Source organism: Ailuropoda melanoleuca, chromosome 1 (assembly GCF_002007445.2).
Source record: "Ailuropoda melanoleuca isolate Jingjing chromosome 1, ASM200744v2, whole genome shotgun sequence".
Taxonomy (NCBI): domain Eukaryota; kingdom Metazoa; phylum Chordata; class Mammalia; order Carnivora; family Ursidae; genus Ailuropoda; species Ailuropoda melanoleuca.
In genome coordinates this window covers 142,648,931-142,668,836 of record NC_048218.1, presented here as the reverse complement: position 1 = coordinate 142,668,836, position 19,906 = coordinate 142,648,931, and the positions used below count along the sequence as shown (strand labels likewise).

The following is a 19,906-nucleotide window of genomic DNA, read 5'->3' as shown; positions in this document are numbered from 1 at the left end:
ACCATTCAGAAAGGAAAAAAAAAAGTAAAGATTATTACTGCTCCTTGTCATGAGATAAAACTCTATCTAAAAGGGTAGGTAGAAATGTGTGTGCAAATAATTTTTTAAAAATATGTCCTTGAGTCTTGTCTTCATAGAGGCTTGAGTCATATCATCACAGCTTTGTTATGACTTCTAGCCACTTTCTTGTCTCTTTGTTCTGGTTCAAAGCAAGGTCTATAGAGCCCAGATTCAGATCCTGCTCCTGGAATATGGTGCCATCCTTAGTTTGGTGAAAGGGAGGAGTTCTTTAGAGATACCATTTTATCCATTTGTATATAAAAAGAGAAAAGAATTGAAGTGATGCTTTGTAATTTTTTTAAAAGTGCCCACCCATCACTAAAAGTGCAAATGCACTAAATAAGCCTTTAAAGAAATTAAGGTGGCTCTTGGGTCAGTAAAATGTTATCCTGAGGAAATAAATGCTAACTTTTGCTGATCACTGCCCTAATCTCTCAATACTAGTGTCACGTGTAGAGAGCATCGTAGGGCCAGCACCCATATTTGTATGCTAAGCAGATTTTTTTTTTTAAGGAAAAAATGAGAAAATCAGTTTTCTGCCATTTGGAGTATTTTTAACCAAAGATTGAATCCAATTTGAGAATATTTTTGGATCATTTGTAATACTCTGAGTGATACTTTTGGTTCTTTTTTGAGCAAAACTGCTTTTTTTTTTTTAATAAGCCACTTCAACCAACAGACACTTCTATTTGAGAAAATTTCTAGTGATTATTTTCCCCCAAAATCAACATTAAAACCTTCAGCCCTGGATTATGTCATTTCGATGACAGATGGTTGATGTCAATATTGGAGTGTTTGCAAGAGAAAGCATGCGTGCATGAGCATAGAGGTGCCCAGAATTATATGTTCTTTGATGAACATGTTGTGTCAAAGACAAAACCTGGTGGATTCCTAGAAGAAATGTAAGAAGTGGCTTTGCAAGCCACAGTTTTGTGACCCTAATATTTGCTCTTGGAGTGTGTCATTATAGATGGGCTAACTTTTACATTTGCTAACTTTTATTCTTTGTATAATTGCTTTGATGTCCATGTATCCAAGAGAGAAAACTTGATTCACTTGTGTCAGCATAAGTCCATGTGGCTAGTTTGTTTTCCGTATGTGTGGCTGATTAGCCTCAGCACTCTCTCCTGCTACACCTAGGCAGAATTTCAGAATCCTTTCTCAGCCCAGCTCGAAGCCTGTTGCTACCAGTGAATTAGATGGGACAAGATGAAAATACTCGTTGTCTTAGAGTAGTAGCTCTGCCCCATCTCTATTGGTGGCTGCCTCTTTAGATCGTGCACTTCTTTGGACTGTTTCCGCATGTAGACTGGTAGTGCTCTTTCCTCAGGCAAGATGTACAGTTGACCCTTGAACAGCACAATGTTTAACAGCACCAAACCCTTCCCTGGTGTAGTTGAAAGTGGATGTATAACTTTTGGCTCCCCTCGAACTTAACTACTGATAGCCTACTGTTGTTGACTTGAAAGCCTTACCGACAATACTGATCAACATGTTTTTTATTTTAGATGTATTATATACTGTATCCTTCCAATAAAGGTAGAGAAAAGAATATGTTACTAAGAAAATCATAAAAGAGGGGCGCCTGGGTGGCACAGCGGTTAAGCGTCTGCCTTTCGGCTCAGGGCGTGATCCCAGCGTTACAGGATCGAGCCCCACATCAGGCTCCTCCACTAGGAGCCTGCTTCTTCCTCTCCCACTCCCCCTGCTTGTTCCCTCTCTCGCTGGCTGTCTCTATCTCTGTCGAATAAATAAATAAAATCTTAAAAAAAAAAAAAAGAAAAAAGAAAGTCATAAAAGAAAATATGTTTACAGTACTGTAAAAAAAATCTGCATATAAGTGAGCCCATGTAGTTCGAACCTGTGTTGCTCAAGGGTCAACTGTATATAGTTTTACAAGGTCATTTGCTAAGAGAGAGTAGTAACATCTTGAATTATGATATGAGGGGGGAGCTTACCAATATTCTGGTCCCTTATCACATAGTGGCAGTGAGTTCTTAGGAAAAAAGAGAATGAAACCTGCCTGGACCACCTTCGTTCTTATGGTTTTGAGAGATGCTTATCTGATTTTTCAAAACAGCCCTTGGAAATCGCAATTTTTTTTATGATTTCTCTCTCTCTCTTTAATTTCTTTTTCTACAACCTTTTGTTCTGGGTCTCCTGTATAGGGTGACCAACCATCCCGTTTTGCCTGGGACAGAGAGGCTTCCTGGAACACAGATTTTCAGTGCTAACACTAGAGCCATCATGGGCAGACTGTGCTGGTTGGTCACCCTATTGTGGAGTGCCCTACCCAAATGGCCAAGTATTGAGGAGCATGGGTACCAAGCTTCTCACTCATGGACCAGCTAACTCCCTGTTACAGCTTTGCTTTCTCTCGTAGGAAGGCACAATATAAAGATAGGCTAGGAATTGTAGACAGATGATTTTATGATGGGTTCCGATGAGCTTCCAGTTTGGTTGAGGTATGTCTCTAGTTCACAGTTCTTCTGCAGAGTGAAGGTGATCGATAAACCCTGAGCCCAGTTAATAATCAAAGCGTGACTAATCTATGGCACTGATTCAGCCAGGTATCCTAGTAATCTCTGATCATTTTTCTGTGTTTCCACACACCACCATTACCCTTGCCCCAAATGATCTTCAAGCATGTTATCATTAAAGTTCTTCAACTTCAAGCCCAAGATAAAATAGAGTGAGTATTACAGCTAGAATTTCCATACAGGAGAAAGATCCCTGCTCTGGGTTTATATGACAGACAGAAGACACCTTTCCCCAGGGTGCTGAGCCTGAGATGTCTGGCTGCTAATGAAGCCTCTTGCCCATGAGAAGTGAGGTGATTCCAGTGGGGATCACACATTCTGGACTTGCCTCCGGTTTCCTGGTAATGGGGATATTAATATAAATGCTTCACCCTTGTGAATTCCTGCTTCTTAGATTTGACTAAGATTTCTTTTCCCTCTTCTAAAACTTTCTTTCAAATTAAAAGTTATCTAGTACTTGGTCTGACATCAGGGTGATAGTGAGGATGAAAATATAATAATACAACGAGGAACCCAGCCTGTAGAAAGTACTCAATGCATACCATTTCTTTCCTGCCTTAAGAACTCCCCTGAGCAGGGGCACCTGGGTGGCTCAGTCGCTTAGGCGTCTGCCTTCACCTCAGGTCATGATCCCTGGGTCCTGGGATCAAGCCCCACATCAGGCTCCCTGCTCGGTGGAGAATCTGCTTCTGCCTCTCCCTTTCCCTCTGCTGTTCTCCCTGCTTGTTCTGTGTGTGTGTGTGTGTGTGTGTGTGTCAAATAAATAAAATCTTAAAAAAAAAAAAAATTTTTTTTTAAAAAGAACTCCCCTGAGCAGTGTGAACAGAGAGCAAGAGAAAAGGGAGGCAATGTGAGAGTAATGAACATGTAATTTGGCAAGAAAACTTACCAGAAAGTGTATAAAATGAGTACTTGGATCGCAGACACGGAAATGAGACAAATCATGTTTGTTGCACCTATTGGACAAGAACATTCTCAGAGAGAGAAAACTTGATTCACTTGGGTCACCTTGAGTCCATGTGGCTAGTTTGTTTCTAATTATAAAGTTCGGAAAGATACAGTATTTATTAACATGAGGAAGGAAGTGTTACAGACTGAATGTTAGTGTCTTACCACCACCACCAAACTCAGATGTTGAAGCCCTCTCCCCCAATTTTGATGTTATTTGGGATTATGTACAGATTGGTTTGGGGATTATTTAGGGTTCTTTAGGTCAGGAGGGTGGGGCTCCCATGATGACATTAGTGCCCTTATAAGAGAGACCCAAGGAAGCTTGGTCTCCTCCACGTGAGTATACAGCCAGCAGGTGGCCATCTGCAAACCAGGGAGCGAGTCCTCACCAGACACCGATCCTGTCGGCACTTTCATCCAGGACGTCCAGCCCCCTTAACTAGGGGAAATAATTTCTGTTGTTTAAGCCACCTGGCCTGTGGTATTTTGTTAGGGCAGCTCCCAAGTTGACTGAGACAAGAAAAGATAGCACTGCAACAACAGAAAGGCAATTCTTTGATTAAATAAGTATTTAAGAGTGATAATTATTTCTGGCAAACAATAGATAATACTTGTTGAAGTGGTTAGAAATAATTTTTTTTATCTTAATGACCACTTAGGCTTCTTGAGTCATCTATAAAATTGACTAAGTCAGTAAATATATTAATTTGCAAGTTTTGTAATGTTTCAGGAGTCTCAAGTGGTTTGGTGAGGTCTGGTTTAATTCTCAATTTTGAATTGAAAAATGGTGGGGTTTTCCTCTCTACCTCTCTTAGTGCTCACTCTCTCTCAAGGAAGTTACTCATACACAGTCCAGTAAAATATGAGCCCTCTGTGGAGAAATAAATTATTCACATCTGGTAACAAGGAAAAATTAATTCAGCTATTTATTTGTGAGGAAACGACCAGACTCAGAGTCCCCTACTGTGGAAGGATAGGGCAGCACACTTTCTCAGTTGTATTCATCTGCTCTGTCCCGTGAGTGGCACCTCCCATCCCTGGTAGGGGTTTTTCCTTTTGGTCTCTGTCTCCGTTCACAGAACTTCATCTCCGATTGTTCTTTTTGCCCCGGTCCTTGCCTTATATTACTTGGGCTTTAAATTTTCTTTTTCTCCCATGCTCTTCCCCACCAGCACCCATTCCTTTCTGGGCTAGCTGCCTTCTGCAGCCTCTTTCCCCTCCACACCCTCTTTAATCCCTCACTCTGGCCTTTGCTACACTTCTTGTCAACCCTTCTCTTCCTCTGTCTTCCAAGAAGCCCATCCCTGACCTGCGTGCCTGGGTGAAGTAAAGCACCTGAGGGCGAAGTTCCTATCCTGCAGGCCTCTTGCTGCTTCCCTGATGGCTTTGGTGAAATTTTAGATGTAGGAGACTGTCAACCAGCCCCCTGTTTTTAAATACCCATTATTTGCAGTATGATACTGTGCCACAGATCAGTTAAAGCATAAACAGATAGAACAATATAAATCAAATCGGTTTTGGCTCTAAATGTGTATGCATCTATTCATGTACACATATCAGCGCAGATACACAATTTCACATCTGAATTACCCAGAGATGAACCAACAGTTTGGAGATGGGAGGGACTGAAGTTGACGGAAAGAAGGGAGAGAAGGCCTTCTCAGTGGGAGGAACAGTAACCATTCCTGTTTATTAAACGAGTGCCATTCATGAACGGAGTTGGCAGTAAATTACGTGCTCTGGATACAGAAGCACGTAAGGGTTGGCCCTGCCCCCAGAGAGCTTCGTTTGGTTGGACAGACCAACACGTAACTTAATAATCGAAGTGAATTAGCATCAGACTAGGGAATGCAGAGGTGAGGTGAACAGATGGCATACATCTACATACTATATAGCAAGTCACAGAGTTGGGGGGGTTATTATAAAAGTTATTAGTGCTCATCAAACACTGAGTGAAGAATAATAGAAAAATGCAGAAAACAAACAAATCACCTATAATCTTGCCATCCAGAGGAAAGCAAAAGATAGTAGTTCTGAAAAATGTCCTGTTTTGTACAGAGACTTTTTTGGTTTATTAATTAGTTCTAATCTGATAAATCAGGTGTTTGGGGTTGAGATCTTCTTGTAGGTTATTCGAAACTTTCAGAGTACATGTCTCCAAATGGGTACTTGACTGAATATATGGTAAAATAAATGTTTGTCACTACATTTTAATACCATGTACTTAAGCCTTCTTTATATATTAAGGCCTAAAGCAGTTTTTTTTTAAACAATTTTATTTATTTATTTATTTGATAGAGCACAAGCGGGGGAAGCAGGAAGCAGAGGGAGCCCAATGATGCGATGATGTGGGGCTCGATCCCGGACCCCGAGATCCTGACTTGAGCCAAAGGCAGATGCTTAACCAACTGAGCCACCCAGGCGCCCCCTAGAGCAATTTTTTACTCTCCTTCTGAATCTGTTACATTTGCTTCGAAATACAGCTTCTTTACTATTTTTTTAAACCACTTTATTGACGTACAATTCACATACCATACAATTCACCAGTATAAATTCAGTGGGTTTTAGTCTGGTAGATCTACAGAGTTGGGCACCCATTGCCACAATCAAGTTAACATTTTCATCAACCCAGAAAGAAACTCTGTTCCCATCACCAGGCACTTCTCATTCCCCCTCAAGGCCCGCAAGCTTAGGCAGCCATTAATCTACTTTCCTAGATTTGCCCCTTCTGTGTAAATGGAATCATGCAATAAATACGTGGTATTTTGTGACCAGCTGCTTTTACTTAGCATACTGTTTTCAAGGGTTGTTCATGTTGTAGTAGTGCTTCATTCCTTTTTTTTTTAAGATTTTATTTATTTCTTTGAGAGAGAGAGAGTGAGCATGAGCAGGGGGAGGGGCAGAGGGAGAGGAAAAAGCAGACTCCCCTCTGAGCAGGGAGCCCAATGCAATGCGGAGCTTGATTCCAGGGTCCTGGGATCATGACCCGAGCGGAAGGCAGATGCTTAACCTACTGAGCCACCCAGGCCCCCCTGCTTCATTCCTTTTTATGACTGAATGACACTCCATTGTGTGGCTGTATTACATTCTGTTATCCCATTGTCAACTGATGGACATGTGGGTTGCTTCCACTTTAGGGCTGTTAGGAACAATGCTGCTACATGCATTCATGTCCAGTGTTTATGTGCACATACATTGCCAGTATTGTTGGGTATATACCTACCCCTGGGTATGCTTAACTAATCTTTTACTTGTTTTTCATTCTCAGTTTTCAAAGCATTGTTTTATACATTATTTTTATTATAAAGGAAGATGTTTAAAATTAAGTCAGTTGTCTTCCAATCTTCTCCCCACCTTTCTTATTCAGCCTGGAAACTTAAAACCATGCTGCTTCTCCCAAGTCCTATTGAGTCTTTTACCAAATTCAGATCACCTTCCCTTCTGTGTCTTTGTGTCCTTCCCCATCTGCTCTGTCCCCCTGGGGTAGGTCCTTGTGATCTCGTTCGTTCCTGCCCTGACCTCCCTGTTGGCTTCCCTATCTCTGTCTTCATCCCCTCTGAGGGACTCAGCAAACCTCTGCTGTATTTGTCTAAAACCCTGCTTCTGTTTGCTGCTCATTGGAGTCAGACAGACCAACTCAGCCACTTACTGTGCAGAGTTTCCTCGGTTAAGTTTCTTTACTTCTCATCTGTAAAAGGCAGCTCATCAGACCACCTCCCAGCGTTGTAGTAAAGGTTAAATGATTGCCTTGAGCTTTCGTCTCCCACAGTAAGATGAGATAACCGTCTTTATTTCAAGATCCTGCATTTGTATCTCATGTCTCCCACAGAGGCAAGGATCATTATGGTAGTATGTAATATATATATGTATTTATTTATAAATACTATAAATTTATATTTTAATATATTTGTATTAAAATATGTAATACAATTTAACTATATGTATATTAAATATTAAGACCTATGTTATGTAATATTTATACTTAATATATATTTTGGGGGAAAGGTTATCTCCCAACAGCTAGTGCAGCCCTGTGTGCTTAGTGGATGATCACTCAGTGTTTACGAAGCAAATTAATTAATTCATTTTCTGCTAAATCTGGCTATTTGAATAGGTGGTAATTGTAAAATAGAAATTTAACATTTTCAACTTAACAGATGACAGCTCTCTAGAACTGAACACAGGAACAAGGCATTAAACAGTAAGCAATATTTTTGAAAAGGTGGTGTTACGAACATGGAGAATTCCTCTGCTAATCAAGAAAGATAGCCGCTACAGCGTAACGGCAGGTCAAATGCAGGTTGCAGAGGGGTTCCATAGGGTGACCCATGACTTCCTCATCTTTTTAGTACAATGAAAGTATTGTAACTGAACGAAACCTTTCATCTTCCCTTATGCATGAATCATTTCCTTTCCATAACAGACGTATCAGCATACACGTCTCATCTGCTAGAAAGCATACCCTACTTCTAAATGTTTCCCACTGTTTATTGAGCTTATGAATGATAGTTATATGTTCTTTTAGTTTGTTTAAAAAGGCATGTAATCTGAAACTTGGTGCCCTTTGTAATCCGACCCTAGAAAATTCACTTCACGCTTAAAAGATGTGAGTGTTGCTAAAGCTACATACAGAGGAAGAAATGATATTGCCAATCCAAAGTTAATCAAACCTTATTTGAAAATCTGACATTCATTCATTCTTTTCTCGATGATGCAGGTGTAAGAGTTGTAACAGGTTAGAGAATAGTGACCCCAGAGGAGGAATTATTAGCCTTTACTATGATTTGGGCATCCATCATATGGTGACACGTGTCCCCTTCCTTTCTTGTTCACTACGTGAAACACTTTATCATTTGTGGATAGCAGTGGCCAGGAACAAAGAGCTGTCTACCACGTATGAGTGTGAGGAAGTATATGTGTGTTTAGTTGCCACTTACTGTAGGTCTCCTTTAAACTGGACATTTTACAGATAAAGCAAATAAGGTTCAAAGAGGCTAAGTGACTTTCCTAAGGTCATTCAGAGAGAAATGGCTGTGTGAGGATTCACACTCAGGACAGTTCATCACCAAAGCCTATGCCCTTTCCCCTGTCAACAAATATTCTGAAAAATCAACATGTTGGGTGGGGAGTGGGAGGGGGGTGTGCATTAAGACTAAAACTCTCACAAATTCAAAAAAGCTTTGGGGAAAATCTTTGCTAAAGAAAACCCAAGAACCAGGGCACCTGGGTGGCACAGTCGTTAAGCGTCTGCCTTCGGCTCAGGGCGTGATCCCGGCGTTATGGGATCGAGCCCCACATCAGGCTCCTCCCCTGGGAGCCTGCTTCCTCCTCTCCCACTCCCCCTGCTTGTGTTCCCTCTCTCGCTGGCTGTCTCTCTGTCTGTCTCTCTGTCAAATAAATAAATAAAATCTTAAAAAAAAAAATTTATGAAAAAAAGAAAACCCAAGAACCATACTTGTTTTGGCATGACAGCACCTACAGTCATATGAGAAGAAAACTGACTTTGCTATAGTTTGAAATGAATGCAATTTGTCATTATATTTTGCAATAATTTCCTTTTAGTTAAAAAAATGCTTATATATATAAATTAAAATTTATTGTTTGCAGAAAGTTTATCTTATCAGCATTAACTATTATTAAGTATAATAGTGAAGGAAGATATTTGAAGAAAATACTTGGAAATAACCTAAAATTCTCTTTCATAAAAACATAGCAATGTTCAGTTTCAGATATTTTCCCCAAAATATTATTTATCTTGTCAAATAAATTGGCTTCAAAGGGTAGAATGACAAAGTCTTCCAGTAGGGTCCTCTGTAGTTTATGTGGGAATTCCAAATAGAAAAGAGATTGAGGGCCATGAGAGAAGGTTTATGCCAAAGAAGGTAATTGTCCCAAGAAGTGAGTATGAAGAAAATCTGAGGGAAAATGGGGATCATAGGCTAGCTGAAGAGAAAAGGAATGTATAAAATTAGAAATGGATCCATGAAATGTAGATTCAACGAAGGTCTTTCACCAATAATGTTTGTGCACCATTACCCAAACACTTGGTTAAATTACTGAAAAACCATCTGAAGTAATTAATTAATTATAGTTTTTGATATAGTAAAATACATAAAAGTTACTGTCCTTCAGTAATGCCCCATATAATAAAGGGATTTTTTAGTATATTAATCCAATAAAAGAATTGCTGTTTTTATTTGGGATGTTCTTGGTAGGTATAATCTTTCCACTTTGCTAGTTAACCCCCCAAAAAATGTGTATATAAAGAGGTGTTTTAAAAAATATAAATCCAGGCTTGAGATTTACTGCTTTCAGTAGAATATCTCTTGTGTTAATTTTATTTTTAAGTAACTGGTTTAAAAGAATTAGTAAGTATGTCACCTGAGAGGCTTCTGGGATAGCTTAGTGGATCCTTTCCCTGCAGTGACTCAAAGAAAAGACAAAAAATGCATGACTTTTTAATTTTTATGAGCCTCTGTCTCATGATATAGAATAGAATATTCCCCTTCCATCTTTAGTCTTCGTAAAGGACCCATATAAATATACCCTGGGATTTCAAGGAGAGGTAGATTTAGGCAGTAGGAAGAAATGGAGTTCAGAGTTATTTTGGACCTCCTCACATGGTCTCTGTCTGGCCATCTCTAGCTCAGTCTTTCAGTCTTTCTGTGTCTTACTCTCCCCCATGTTGGTCCTTCAGCCCTCTACTTCCTTCCAGCTCAGCCCTATGTCATGGTAATAAAGGACTAGCCAAGTTTGACTCATGTATGTGTGTGTTTTAGCTGAATCATTCCTGCAATTATAAAATTATTCAAGGCAGTAGAATTAAACTCTCCCTTACCACTAAACCAAAGACTGTAGTCAAAGGCCATAATTGTCCCCCTAAAACATGCCATAAATTACATTACTTGAAGGATATTTAACTCAGCTTATCTGAGGAAGGAAGAAATATGCAAAATAACCTCAGTGAAAATACAGTCCTCAGTACATGATGCACACAGGTCAGAGACCTAATACAGCCAAGACTTTGACCATGGAGCCTTATTTAAAGACAGAGTGTATTATACAGTTGGGACAATCTTATTCTTACATTTTGGTATCCACCACAGCACCCCCAAGAGGTCATCATGATGAAAGCTTTCATCTTTTCTCTAAATCCATTGTAACTCTCTATGCTTCTAATAAACATAGCATAGCATCTTCTCTCACAAAACCAGCTCCTACAAACTTGAGCTTTTTCAGCCCAAAACTGATTGGATGATCCTGAGAATTTGATCATATTCATGACCACCTTTTGGTCAACTAAGAGTACCAGTTCCAGGTAGACTTGTTCCCCCCTTCATGTGACTCATTGCCGTTATTTTGTGACTATGTTTTTGCATCCAAAGATCTATTTTATAGGAGTTAATTGCATGCAGTCAGGATTTAGTGGCTCTGTATAACTCAAGCCAATCCATATCTATCCTAAAGCCAACTTAGTAGACCTCACAGTCCCATGCCAGGTCTTCCTATCTGGCAAAAGTCATTCTGAGCCATACACTGAATTGTTGCTTCCGAGTTTCTAGTATTCCCCATCAGAGAAGCGGTCACAGAGAAGTGGTTCTGATTCAGACCTTTCTGCTCCTTGCACTCATTAAAGCAGACAAAACTAATGAGCCAATTCTAACTCAGGGATGTAAAGCACATTTGGAGCCAAGTCCAGCCAAGAGAGGCAAGACTTGAAGGCTCTGGCAATATGGTGGACTACATGATTTGAAAGCCCTCTGCCAAAACATGTAGCAAATGTAAGATAAAATACAGCAAGCATTTGCTTAAATGCACAGTGGAGCTAGCAAAAATGTTACAATACTGGCAAGGGAGAAAAATAAAAAGGGAGCCAGTAACCAAACCAGTGAGGGCATGAGCCACTGCCAGAGCTGAGCTTCAGGCTCGGGTCTCAGTACCCACCTCAGGAAAGAGATAGGCTTATGCTTTTGCCTGGGAACAAGGTCCGCTCAAGGTAGTCTGCCTTGTTTGTTTCCCAGTAGCCATGCCAGTTTCTTTTAAGCTGCTCCATGATCCTCAAAGATAATTTCACTGTGGATACCAGTCTTCTTCGTGCAGGGTGAGGGGCTTGGCATGTTTACCAAGCTACTTCACCAGCTCATTAGATTAAAGGCATGCCCTCGGTGCCCTCTGTGCCTACTGACCCAGCGTGCCCATCACTTGAGCCATTTGAGATCCGTGCTGCACAAAGAGGGGTCGTTTGTGTTTGTCCAAACCTCATAATGCTGGTTATACTTAGTCTTGTAATTTTATACCTTAATACTAAGGAAACAGAAGTGTGAAAAGAAAGGGCACTATTGTTTCTGTGCAACCCAAGTTCTGCGCTTTGGAAAGGAGAAGAAAAATGGTGTTATCAATTAAGATGTGAGCAAAACAGCTGTAAAAGGTTGCACTGGGGGCAGAATGTAAAAATCTATTAGGGCCTAGCACTGTATGTCAACTACACTGGAATTAAAATTAAAAACTTAATTAAGGCGCACCTAGTTGGCTCAGTCGGTAGAGTGGGCAGCTGTTGATCTCAGGGATGGAAGTTCAAGCCCCATGTTGGGTATAGAGATTCCTTAAAAATAAATAAATAAATAAATTTAGAAGGGCCATGAGACAGTAAGTGTATGGAAAGAATAGAGAACTTCAGTCACTCTGGTGAATTGCTTTGTTCCTTCTTAAAGCAGGACAAGAATTTAAAGACACTTGGACATTTGCAAAGCAACCTGAATACAGAATCCCACAGGCACCTGCTTTTGAGACACCAGGTTCTTTCTAAAGTGCTTTTCACACAGGCTCTGTGCTATTTCACCCAGAGGCTCAACTGTAGGAGCTGTCTGTGAGTGTGGAGAACATTAGTAACCAAAATAAAAGTATTACGATATAATAATGAAGCAGATAAGCTTTGGGGAAAGCGAACCTGGTTTGAATTTTAAGTCTGCATTTTGTTATTTGTCCTTTGGTAAGTCATGAAACATCTCCAATCCCATCCATGCATCAGAAAATAAGAATAATAATACTACCTTGCTCCTGAAATTTTTGTGAGAATTAAATGGAGATAATGTTTGGGGAGCACATGGCATTATGTCAGATTCAACATTAGTGTTCTAGAAATAATAGCTGTTAAGATTCCATTATTTGGGGCTCCTGGGTGGCACAGCGGTTAAGCATCTGCCTTCGGCTCAGGGCGTGATCCCAGCGTTGTGGGATCGAGCCCCACATCAGGCTCCTCGGCTATGAGCCTGCTTCTTCCTCTCCCACTCCCCCTGCTTGTGTTCCCTCTCTCACTGGCTGTCTCTATCTCTCAAATAAATAAATAAAATCTTTTAAAAAAATTTAAAAAAAAAAGATTCCATTATTTGGCTTTTCTAAAATTGATATGTAATATTTATATTTATAATTGATATATAACATTTAAAAATACGGTCTCTGGTAATAGGCTACAAATATTTTTTAAAGCACATTATTGTTGAAAAATAGCTGTCAGTCATTGAACGAGGGGTTAGGAAACCTTTCCGTGTGTGCCATAGGAATATATTAAATAAAGTATTTATTAACTGAGCACCTGTTCAGGTAAAGCTCTAGGCCAAAGATTATGGGCAAACCTAGAGAAGTCCTTGCCTGCGAGGAGTATTGATCTGCTTGGGAAAATGCCAGAAATGTCACCAAATGAGCTCATTTAATGGCCAGTTAAATGCCCAGTGTTGACACCGAGGGCTGTGTGTTCACAGTCTCCTCTGAAGCCCAGAGTGATGGCTAACTACCATAACGCTGTGAGACAGGAAAGTGATAAAATCGGAAAAATAGGTCCAGAGGCATGTCACTGCAGCAGTGGGACCCATGGAAAGAAAGAGCTCCCTGAGGAAGTCCTGTGATAGCAGAGAGGGGAGGAAAGGGTGCTCAGAGAAGAATCTGACAGAGAACAGTTTCAAAGAAGCCCACGCACCCCTCGGTCCCGGCTAGAACAGTGATGTGTTCTACCCTATCAGAAAGTTGGGTAGGACTTTGAAACCAGGGCCTGTGTGTCCCCGTGGCACTGTTGTTGCAGTGAGTGCAAATAGAATACCCACGGTGATAAAACAGGGGAGTCAAGGACCAGCAGATAGTTATGAGAGATTCTTACTATGAAGTCAAATGCAAGAAAAACCTTCATTGACCAAAGGAAGGATGTCTCACTTCTTTACTCCTTCCTCACCCTTAAAGAATGTTTTGCTTCCTGTAAACAATGGTAATGACCAATACAATTGAAGTGTAACTGGAGAAAATTCCCTGTTTAATATGTATCTTTACTCTTGTAGGCCTCTTTTTCGTGGAAGTTCAGATGTCGATCAGCTTGGAAAAATCTTGGAGTAAGTAGTAACTGTAATTTTACATCCGTGTCCATAGCATTAAAACGTGTACAGTGCCTTTTCTCTGACATTCACATAAAATATTTACCTCCTGTCTTTCCTCCCCCAAGCTGCTGCCTCCGTCAGTATTATTATTTGGTGAGTGGGGACATGGCAGACATGCTGTTTTATGCAGAGCCCATCATGACGTGTGGCCTAACCGGTCTGTTCTGGAAGCTTGCATGTTGCTCAGGCGGATCTTTTCGCAGATCCTCCTTCTCCATTTGGCTGAGCTCCATTTCTTGAGTTCAAATGTGTTGTCTGCTTGGGGCCATCTCAGACGCATCCAACATCAGTGGTGGGGCGCTTGGTTGCCTGGTAGCCCATCCTTGCCCACTGGGCTTCCTGTTCCCATTGAGTATCCCCATTGAGTCATCCAGATTGGTTTTGCATTGTTTTGTTTTGGATGGTGTGCTACACAACCCATTTTTCTTTGAAGCACCGACATAGGAAATGAGAATCCTAGGTTCTAACGCTATGTCTGTTGCTAAATTCTGTGCAGTCTTGAGAAAGTCATTTAAAATGCCCTGTAAAGTGCATACATGGTGCCTGGCTCATAGTGAATGCTTTTAAAATGGCAGCTGTGATTATAATTCATCATTAATCATTTAACCTTTTTGTTCCTTAACTTCTTCACCTGAATACTGAAACTTTGGACGTAAATTCTAAGATCCTTTCTTGCGCTCAAATTCTTTGGTTCTAATTGTCTGTTACTTGGCTCGTTGATGATTTGCAGAGTTCCATTCATGTCTACATATTTGTGCCTGTGGGGTATGTATGCTTTCATGTTTCTAGAATGTTAAGAAAGGGGCTTTTCCTCTCACAAAGCATGAAGTATGTGCATTTGCCAGGCCCCCTCAGAATTAGGGTGAAGTAAGAAAAAAGTGGGAGTTCTAGAGCCAAAAGTAGACCCAGACATTGGTCTGTAACATTTTATAGGAATCCCAGTGATTTTTATGATATTTTCAGTCCATAAAACTGGTGAAAAGTACCCCTAAAGAAAATAATTACATGTTTAACGCTATCTACTCGAGCAGGAGTGCTTAAAACAGTTGGAATAAAACTGGAACTTCAGTTTGTTCTTTTAGTGACTTGGAAAGCTCCACTAGACTTCTGATGATGCCAGTGCCACTCCTGAATCACAACCCAGTGGCTTTAAGGCCTGAAAAATACCTGCTGGGTTTATTGTGTGGGGGCTCCCCCGCTCCAGGGCAGCTGCCGGGACTCCCACTCCCCACCACCTCCTCCTCCTCTCCCCCTTCCTCCCCCTTCTCCTCCTGCCAGTCCATAAGATGGGCAGATTCAGGACAGAACTCATGTTCTCTCTGCTTCTGGATGTCAACTTCTTTGCTTTAGAGCGATGAACTCCCATCTATTCTTCCCCACCACTGTTGAATATAGTTTGTGTGCAGTGCGAACTTGAAGCAGGAACTGGGAAAGTCAGACACACCAGTGACTCTGTTAGAAGGAAAAGCCATCTTGAGGGAAGCCAGCTCGCCAGACACTGAAACCCGTCACCACCTTTCCCTTACTGACATCACCCGGGCGTTCTGTCCACCTCTAGCCCTGGGGTCTGCGAACTTGTTAGCCTTGTTAGTGCCCCTTGGTATCTGAACCCAGGGAAATGGACCGAAGAGAACCTCCGACAAACATATTTGACTTGCACCCAAGGGAGAGCCAGTCCCAGTTTTGGCAAAGGCCTGAGACCCTAGGTTGCCAGCAGAAAAGAAGCCATAAAGTTCTAGAAGTCTTATGCCTTTAGCATTTACTTCGTGGTTCCTGGCGTTGTTTCACTGAAATGATGTTCTGTTTACTCTGCGTTTGTTCCTTTGGCATAAAGAAAAGGGACAATGCTGCACCCTAGTGTCATTTCTAAAGTACTTGAAAAATGTTTTCTATCCCTGCTGCCATTTATAGATTCGGTGCTGTCAGTCTTTGCAGTACAAATGTCAACTTTTAAGGCTTATATTCAGCTGTCCAAATACTGAAACTTGATGCACGCACTTTTTAATGGACCTATCATAGTTTCACAACATTCGTCTATGGGCCGTAAAAGTTCATACTGGATATTAAAGGGAATTTTTTTTTTTTAAAGGAAAGCCACATTCACATTCTCTTATGAGGAGAACTGTTTCTGCATTTAGAAAGATTTATACTTTCAAAGAACAGCAAGTACTTTGAAAGTGAAACTGAATCCTTTTAGCTCCTGACATTTTAGAGCATTTTTCATAGCAGAGTCATAGTTAAATGGAAACAAAATATTGGATTTGGAATGAAGAGAGCTGGGTTCGCGCCCGCTCTGTGGCTGAACTCACTGTGTGTGACTTTGGCAGTGGAATTCACTCCTCATCCCTTCGTTTCCACATCTATAAAAAGGAAGTAATAACTGACCTACATGTCTCAGGAGGTCGTTATGGGATCAGAGGAGGTGATAGATTTAAAAATACTTTTGAAAGGTGTTTATATAGATAGCTATGTACACGTATATATAATTATACACCGCACATACACATACACACAGAGACACTCGTTTTTGCTTTTGACCTTCAGCTACACATAGCACCAGATTCATTTTGATATAAATATATTCAAAGCTGCAAATAAAAGGATTTTTTAAAAAGATATTTTAATTATTACTAAGAATTTTTATAATTGATTTCTAGATGACTGGTGATGATATGCAAAAAAATGATGTAAAAAATGGCTAAAAAGCTAAAAATGAAGGAAATAAAATTACTTCCTCTGCCTATCCCTATTTCCAAGCATACACATTTATGTCCTTTTTTTTTTTTTAAAGATTTTATTTATTTATTTGACAGAGATAGGGACAGCCAGCCAGAGAGGGAACACAAGCAGGGGGAGTGGGAGAGGAAGAAGCAGGCTCCTAGTGGAGGAGCCTGATGTGGGGCTCGATCCCATAACGCTGGGATTACTCCATGAGCCGAAGGCAGACACTTAACCACTGTGCCACCTAGGCGCCCCTGCATTTATGTCCTTTAATAATCAGTAGTGGTATCTTTTTTCTTTCTACTCTTATTCTAGATCTTGTTATTAAGCAAATTTGTGTATTGCCCAAGTTGTCATTTCCATTCACTTGTTCTGGTAAATATGGCCATGAGTCTGTCTTTATTTGCCTCAACAACTTGGCTCTCCCAGCATGTCCCACAGACATAGGAGTACAGGGTCTTTTCCCGGACACCCAGTGACAGGTGCAATTATGATACAGGTGTCTGCTCTTCCCAGGTGAGGTCTGTGACCTGGGCTCTGTTCAGGGAAGGCAAGGGGGAAGAAAGCCTTACAGAAAGCCTGTGACGTTCACCACCACATCTTCCTGAAACCTGGAAATCCATTCAGAAGAACACATTTTCTCGACCTTTGTTCCAGTGAGTGCCAGGCCAAGGAGAATACTCTAATGCAGGCCAGCACCATTTCTAACTGTAGTTAAAATAATTTGGTCAGGGGGTGCCTGGCTGGCTCAGTTGGTAGAGCATGCAACTCTTGATCTCAGGGTTGTGAGTTCGAGCCCCACGCTGGGTGTAGAGATTACTTAAAAATAAAATCTTAAAAAAAAAGTTCGGTCAATTTGAATGGCCATATATTCTTTTTTTTTTTTTAAAGATTTTATTTATTTATTTGACAGAGACAGCCAGCGAGAGAGGGAACACAAGCAGGGGGAGTGGGAGAGGAAGAAGCAGGCTCATAGCAGAGGAGCCTGACGTGGGGCTCGATCCCAGAACGCTGGGATCACACCCTGAGCCGAAGGCAGACGCTTAACCACTGTGCCACCCAGGCGCCCCTGAATGGCCATATATTCTGTCCACTACATTGTAACTTTTTAGTTTGAAGTTAATCGGAGTCTATTAAGTGAGATATAAGTTCTTGCATCCGATTTCCCTTATTCAAACCTACCTATTATCTATACATAAACTTTATTTTTTTAAGATTTTATTTATTTATTTGAGAGAGAGTGAAAGTGAGAGAGATCACAGAGGGAGAGGGAGAAGCAGACTCGCTGCCGAGCAGGAGCACAGTTCGGGGCTGGATCCCAGGACCCTGAGATCATGACCCTAGCCAAAGGCAGATTCTCAACCAGCTGAGTCACCCAGGTGCCCCTATATACATAAACTTTAAATAAATATCTCCATGGTGTAGGGGTGTGTGGGTGGCTCGGTCCGTTGAGCATCCCACTGTTGGTTTCCACCGAGTCGAGATCTTGGGGTCGTGGGCTTGCCCACCCCCATCTAAAGCCACTAACCTATTAATATTTCTGAAGAACCTCAAGTCACACATCAGTAGGACTCAAGCAGTTCATATTTTTAGTGTGGTAGTGATGCATTGCCTATGCATTTTAGATTAATAACATTATTTTCTTCTTATAATAATAATGGGTGGGACACCTGGATGACTCAGTCGGTTGGGCATCTGCCTTCAGCTCAGGTCATGATCTCAGGGTCCTGGGATCCAGCCCCATGTTGGGCTCCCTGCTCAGCGGGGAGTTGGCTTCTCCCTCTGCCCCTCCCCCCTCTTGTGCTCTCTCTCTGTCTCAAATCAATAAAATCTTTAAAATAATAATGGCTAATGTATTGATAGTGACAAGTGTTATGTGTCAGGCACTGTGCTATGCTCTTTATGTAAATTGTCACTGTACATTATGATTGTTAATAAAGGCACTGAGGCTTACAGAAGTTAAGTAGTTTGTCCTTATCTACCAGTAAGTTGTCGGTACAGAATTTGAACCCAGGTCTGCCTTTTCCAAAGCCTATCCTACTTTTTAAGTTTATTTTTTGTATTTAAATATAGCTGACATACAATGCCTGTGCTGTTTCTATATCACTTGATCTTCTCTCCACATTTCTGATCCCAGAATAATTTTCATGGGAAACATAAATGATACTGTCTTTCTTTATTGTTTGCTCACTTTGGAATACCATAAAATAGTTTTATAGGGGCGCCTGGGTGGCTCAGTCAGTTAATTGTCCAGCTCTTTATTTCGGCTCAGGTCATGACCTCAGGGTCGTGAGATCGAGCCCTAAGTCGGGCTCTGTGCTCAGCCTGGAGTCTGCTTGTCTTGCTCCCTCTGCTCCTCCCCCCACTTGCACTCTGCTCTCTCTCTTTCTCTAAAATAAATAAAATCTTTTAAAATAAAAAAATTAGTTTTGTAGTATAAAATATATATAAACTAGATTTAATTAAATTAATTTGAAATTAAATTATAAAATAGTGTTTGCCCAGCACAGAATTAACATACCTATTCGCCTCTTTTGGGTCTGATTCTAATGTATGTAATTACTGTTTGGGGAATTGTTCTTTAACCAAAAGTGCGGCCAAATTTATGTGTTAATGAATCGTGTTGGATGAGCATCATAAAAGCATGTCAATATGAGAGTGTTGGATCAGAACCCAAAAAAGCACTCTTGGACATAAAGGAAAATATGTGCCCTCGTGGCCTCCTACTCTGTCAGCATGTCAGGACTTATTGGTAATATGTTATTTTCTATTTCTGCATCATCTCATACATTCCATATCTGCTACCAGAGGAATCTCTTATCTCTTCCCAGTGAATTTTCCAGTTCTTCTGTGAGATTGCCCCCTACCCTCTGATCATCCTATTTCAGTAGGACAGAGATGAGAGTCCTGCCAATAATACAAGTGAGGGGGCTTCCTGTCCCCCATGCCTGCCTCTTCAACTTTATCATCATCTGGACTTTGGTGGGAAAATAGCTTCAGCATAGCAGCTAATGATGCTTATGTTCACACATGGCTCTTTTGTAGTGTAATTGGACTCCCAGGAGAAGAGGACTGGCCAAGGGATGTCGCCCTTCCCAGACAGGCTTTTCACTCCAAATCTCCTCAACCGATTGAGAAGTTCGTAACAGATATTGACGAGCAAGGCAAGGACCTCCTTCTGGTAAGTTCACGCAGTGCAGAGTTGGTCTGTAC

General features: G+C 41.0%; 1 protein-coding gene across 3 annotated transcripts in view; it reads left to right on the top strand.

Moving 5' to 3' along the window:
- CDK6 (cyclin dependent kinase 6) overlaps positions 1 to 19,906 on the top strand; it is a 238,152-nt gene that overhangs the window by 202,158 nt on the left and 16,088 nt on the right. For all 3 annotated transcript variants that reach the window (XR_004627502.1, XM_002918235.4, XM_034667706.1), the window contains exons 5-6: positions 13,877 to 13,927; positions 19,739 to 19,874. Coding sequence is in view for 2 of the 3 variants with exons in the window: in XM_002918235.4 (XP_002918281.1) it covers positions 13,877 to 13,927; positions 19,739 to 19,874 (187 nt within the window). In the remaining variant the exon portion in view is untranslated. The remainder of the gene's footprint in view (positions 1 to 13,876; positions 13,928 to 19,738; positions 19,875 to 19,906) is intronic.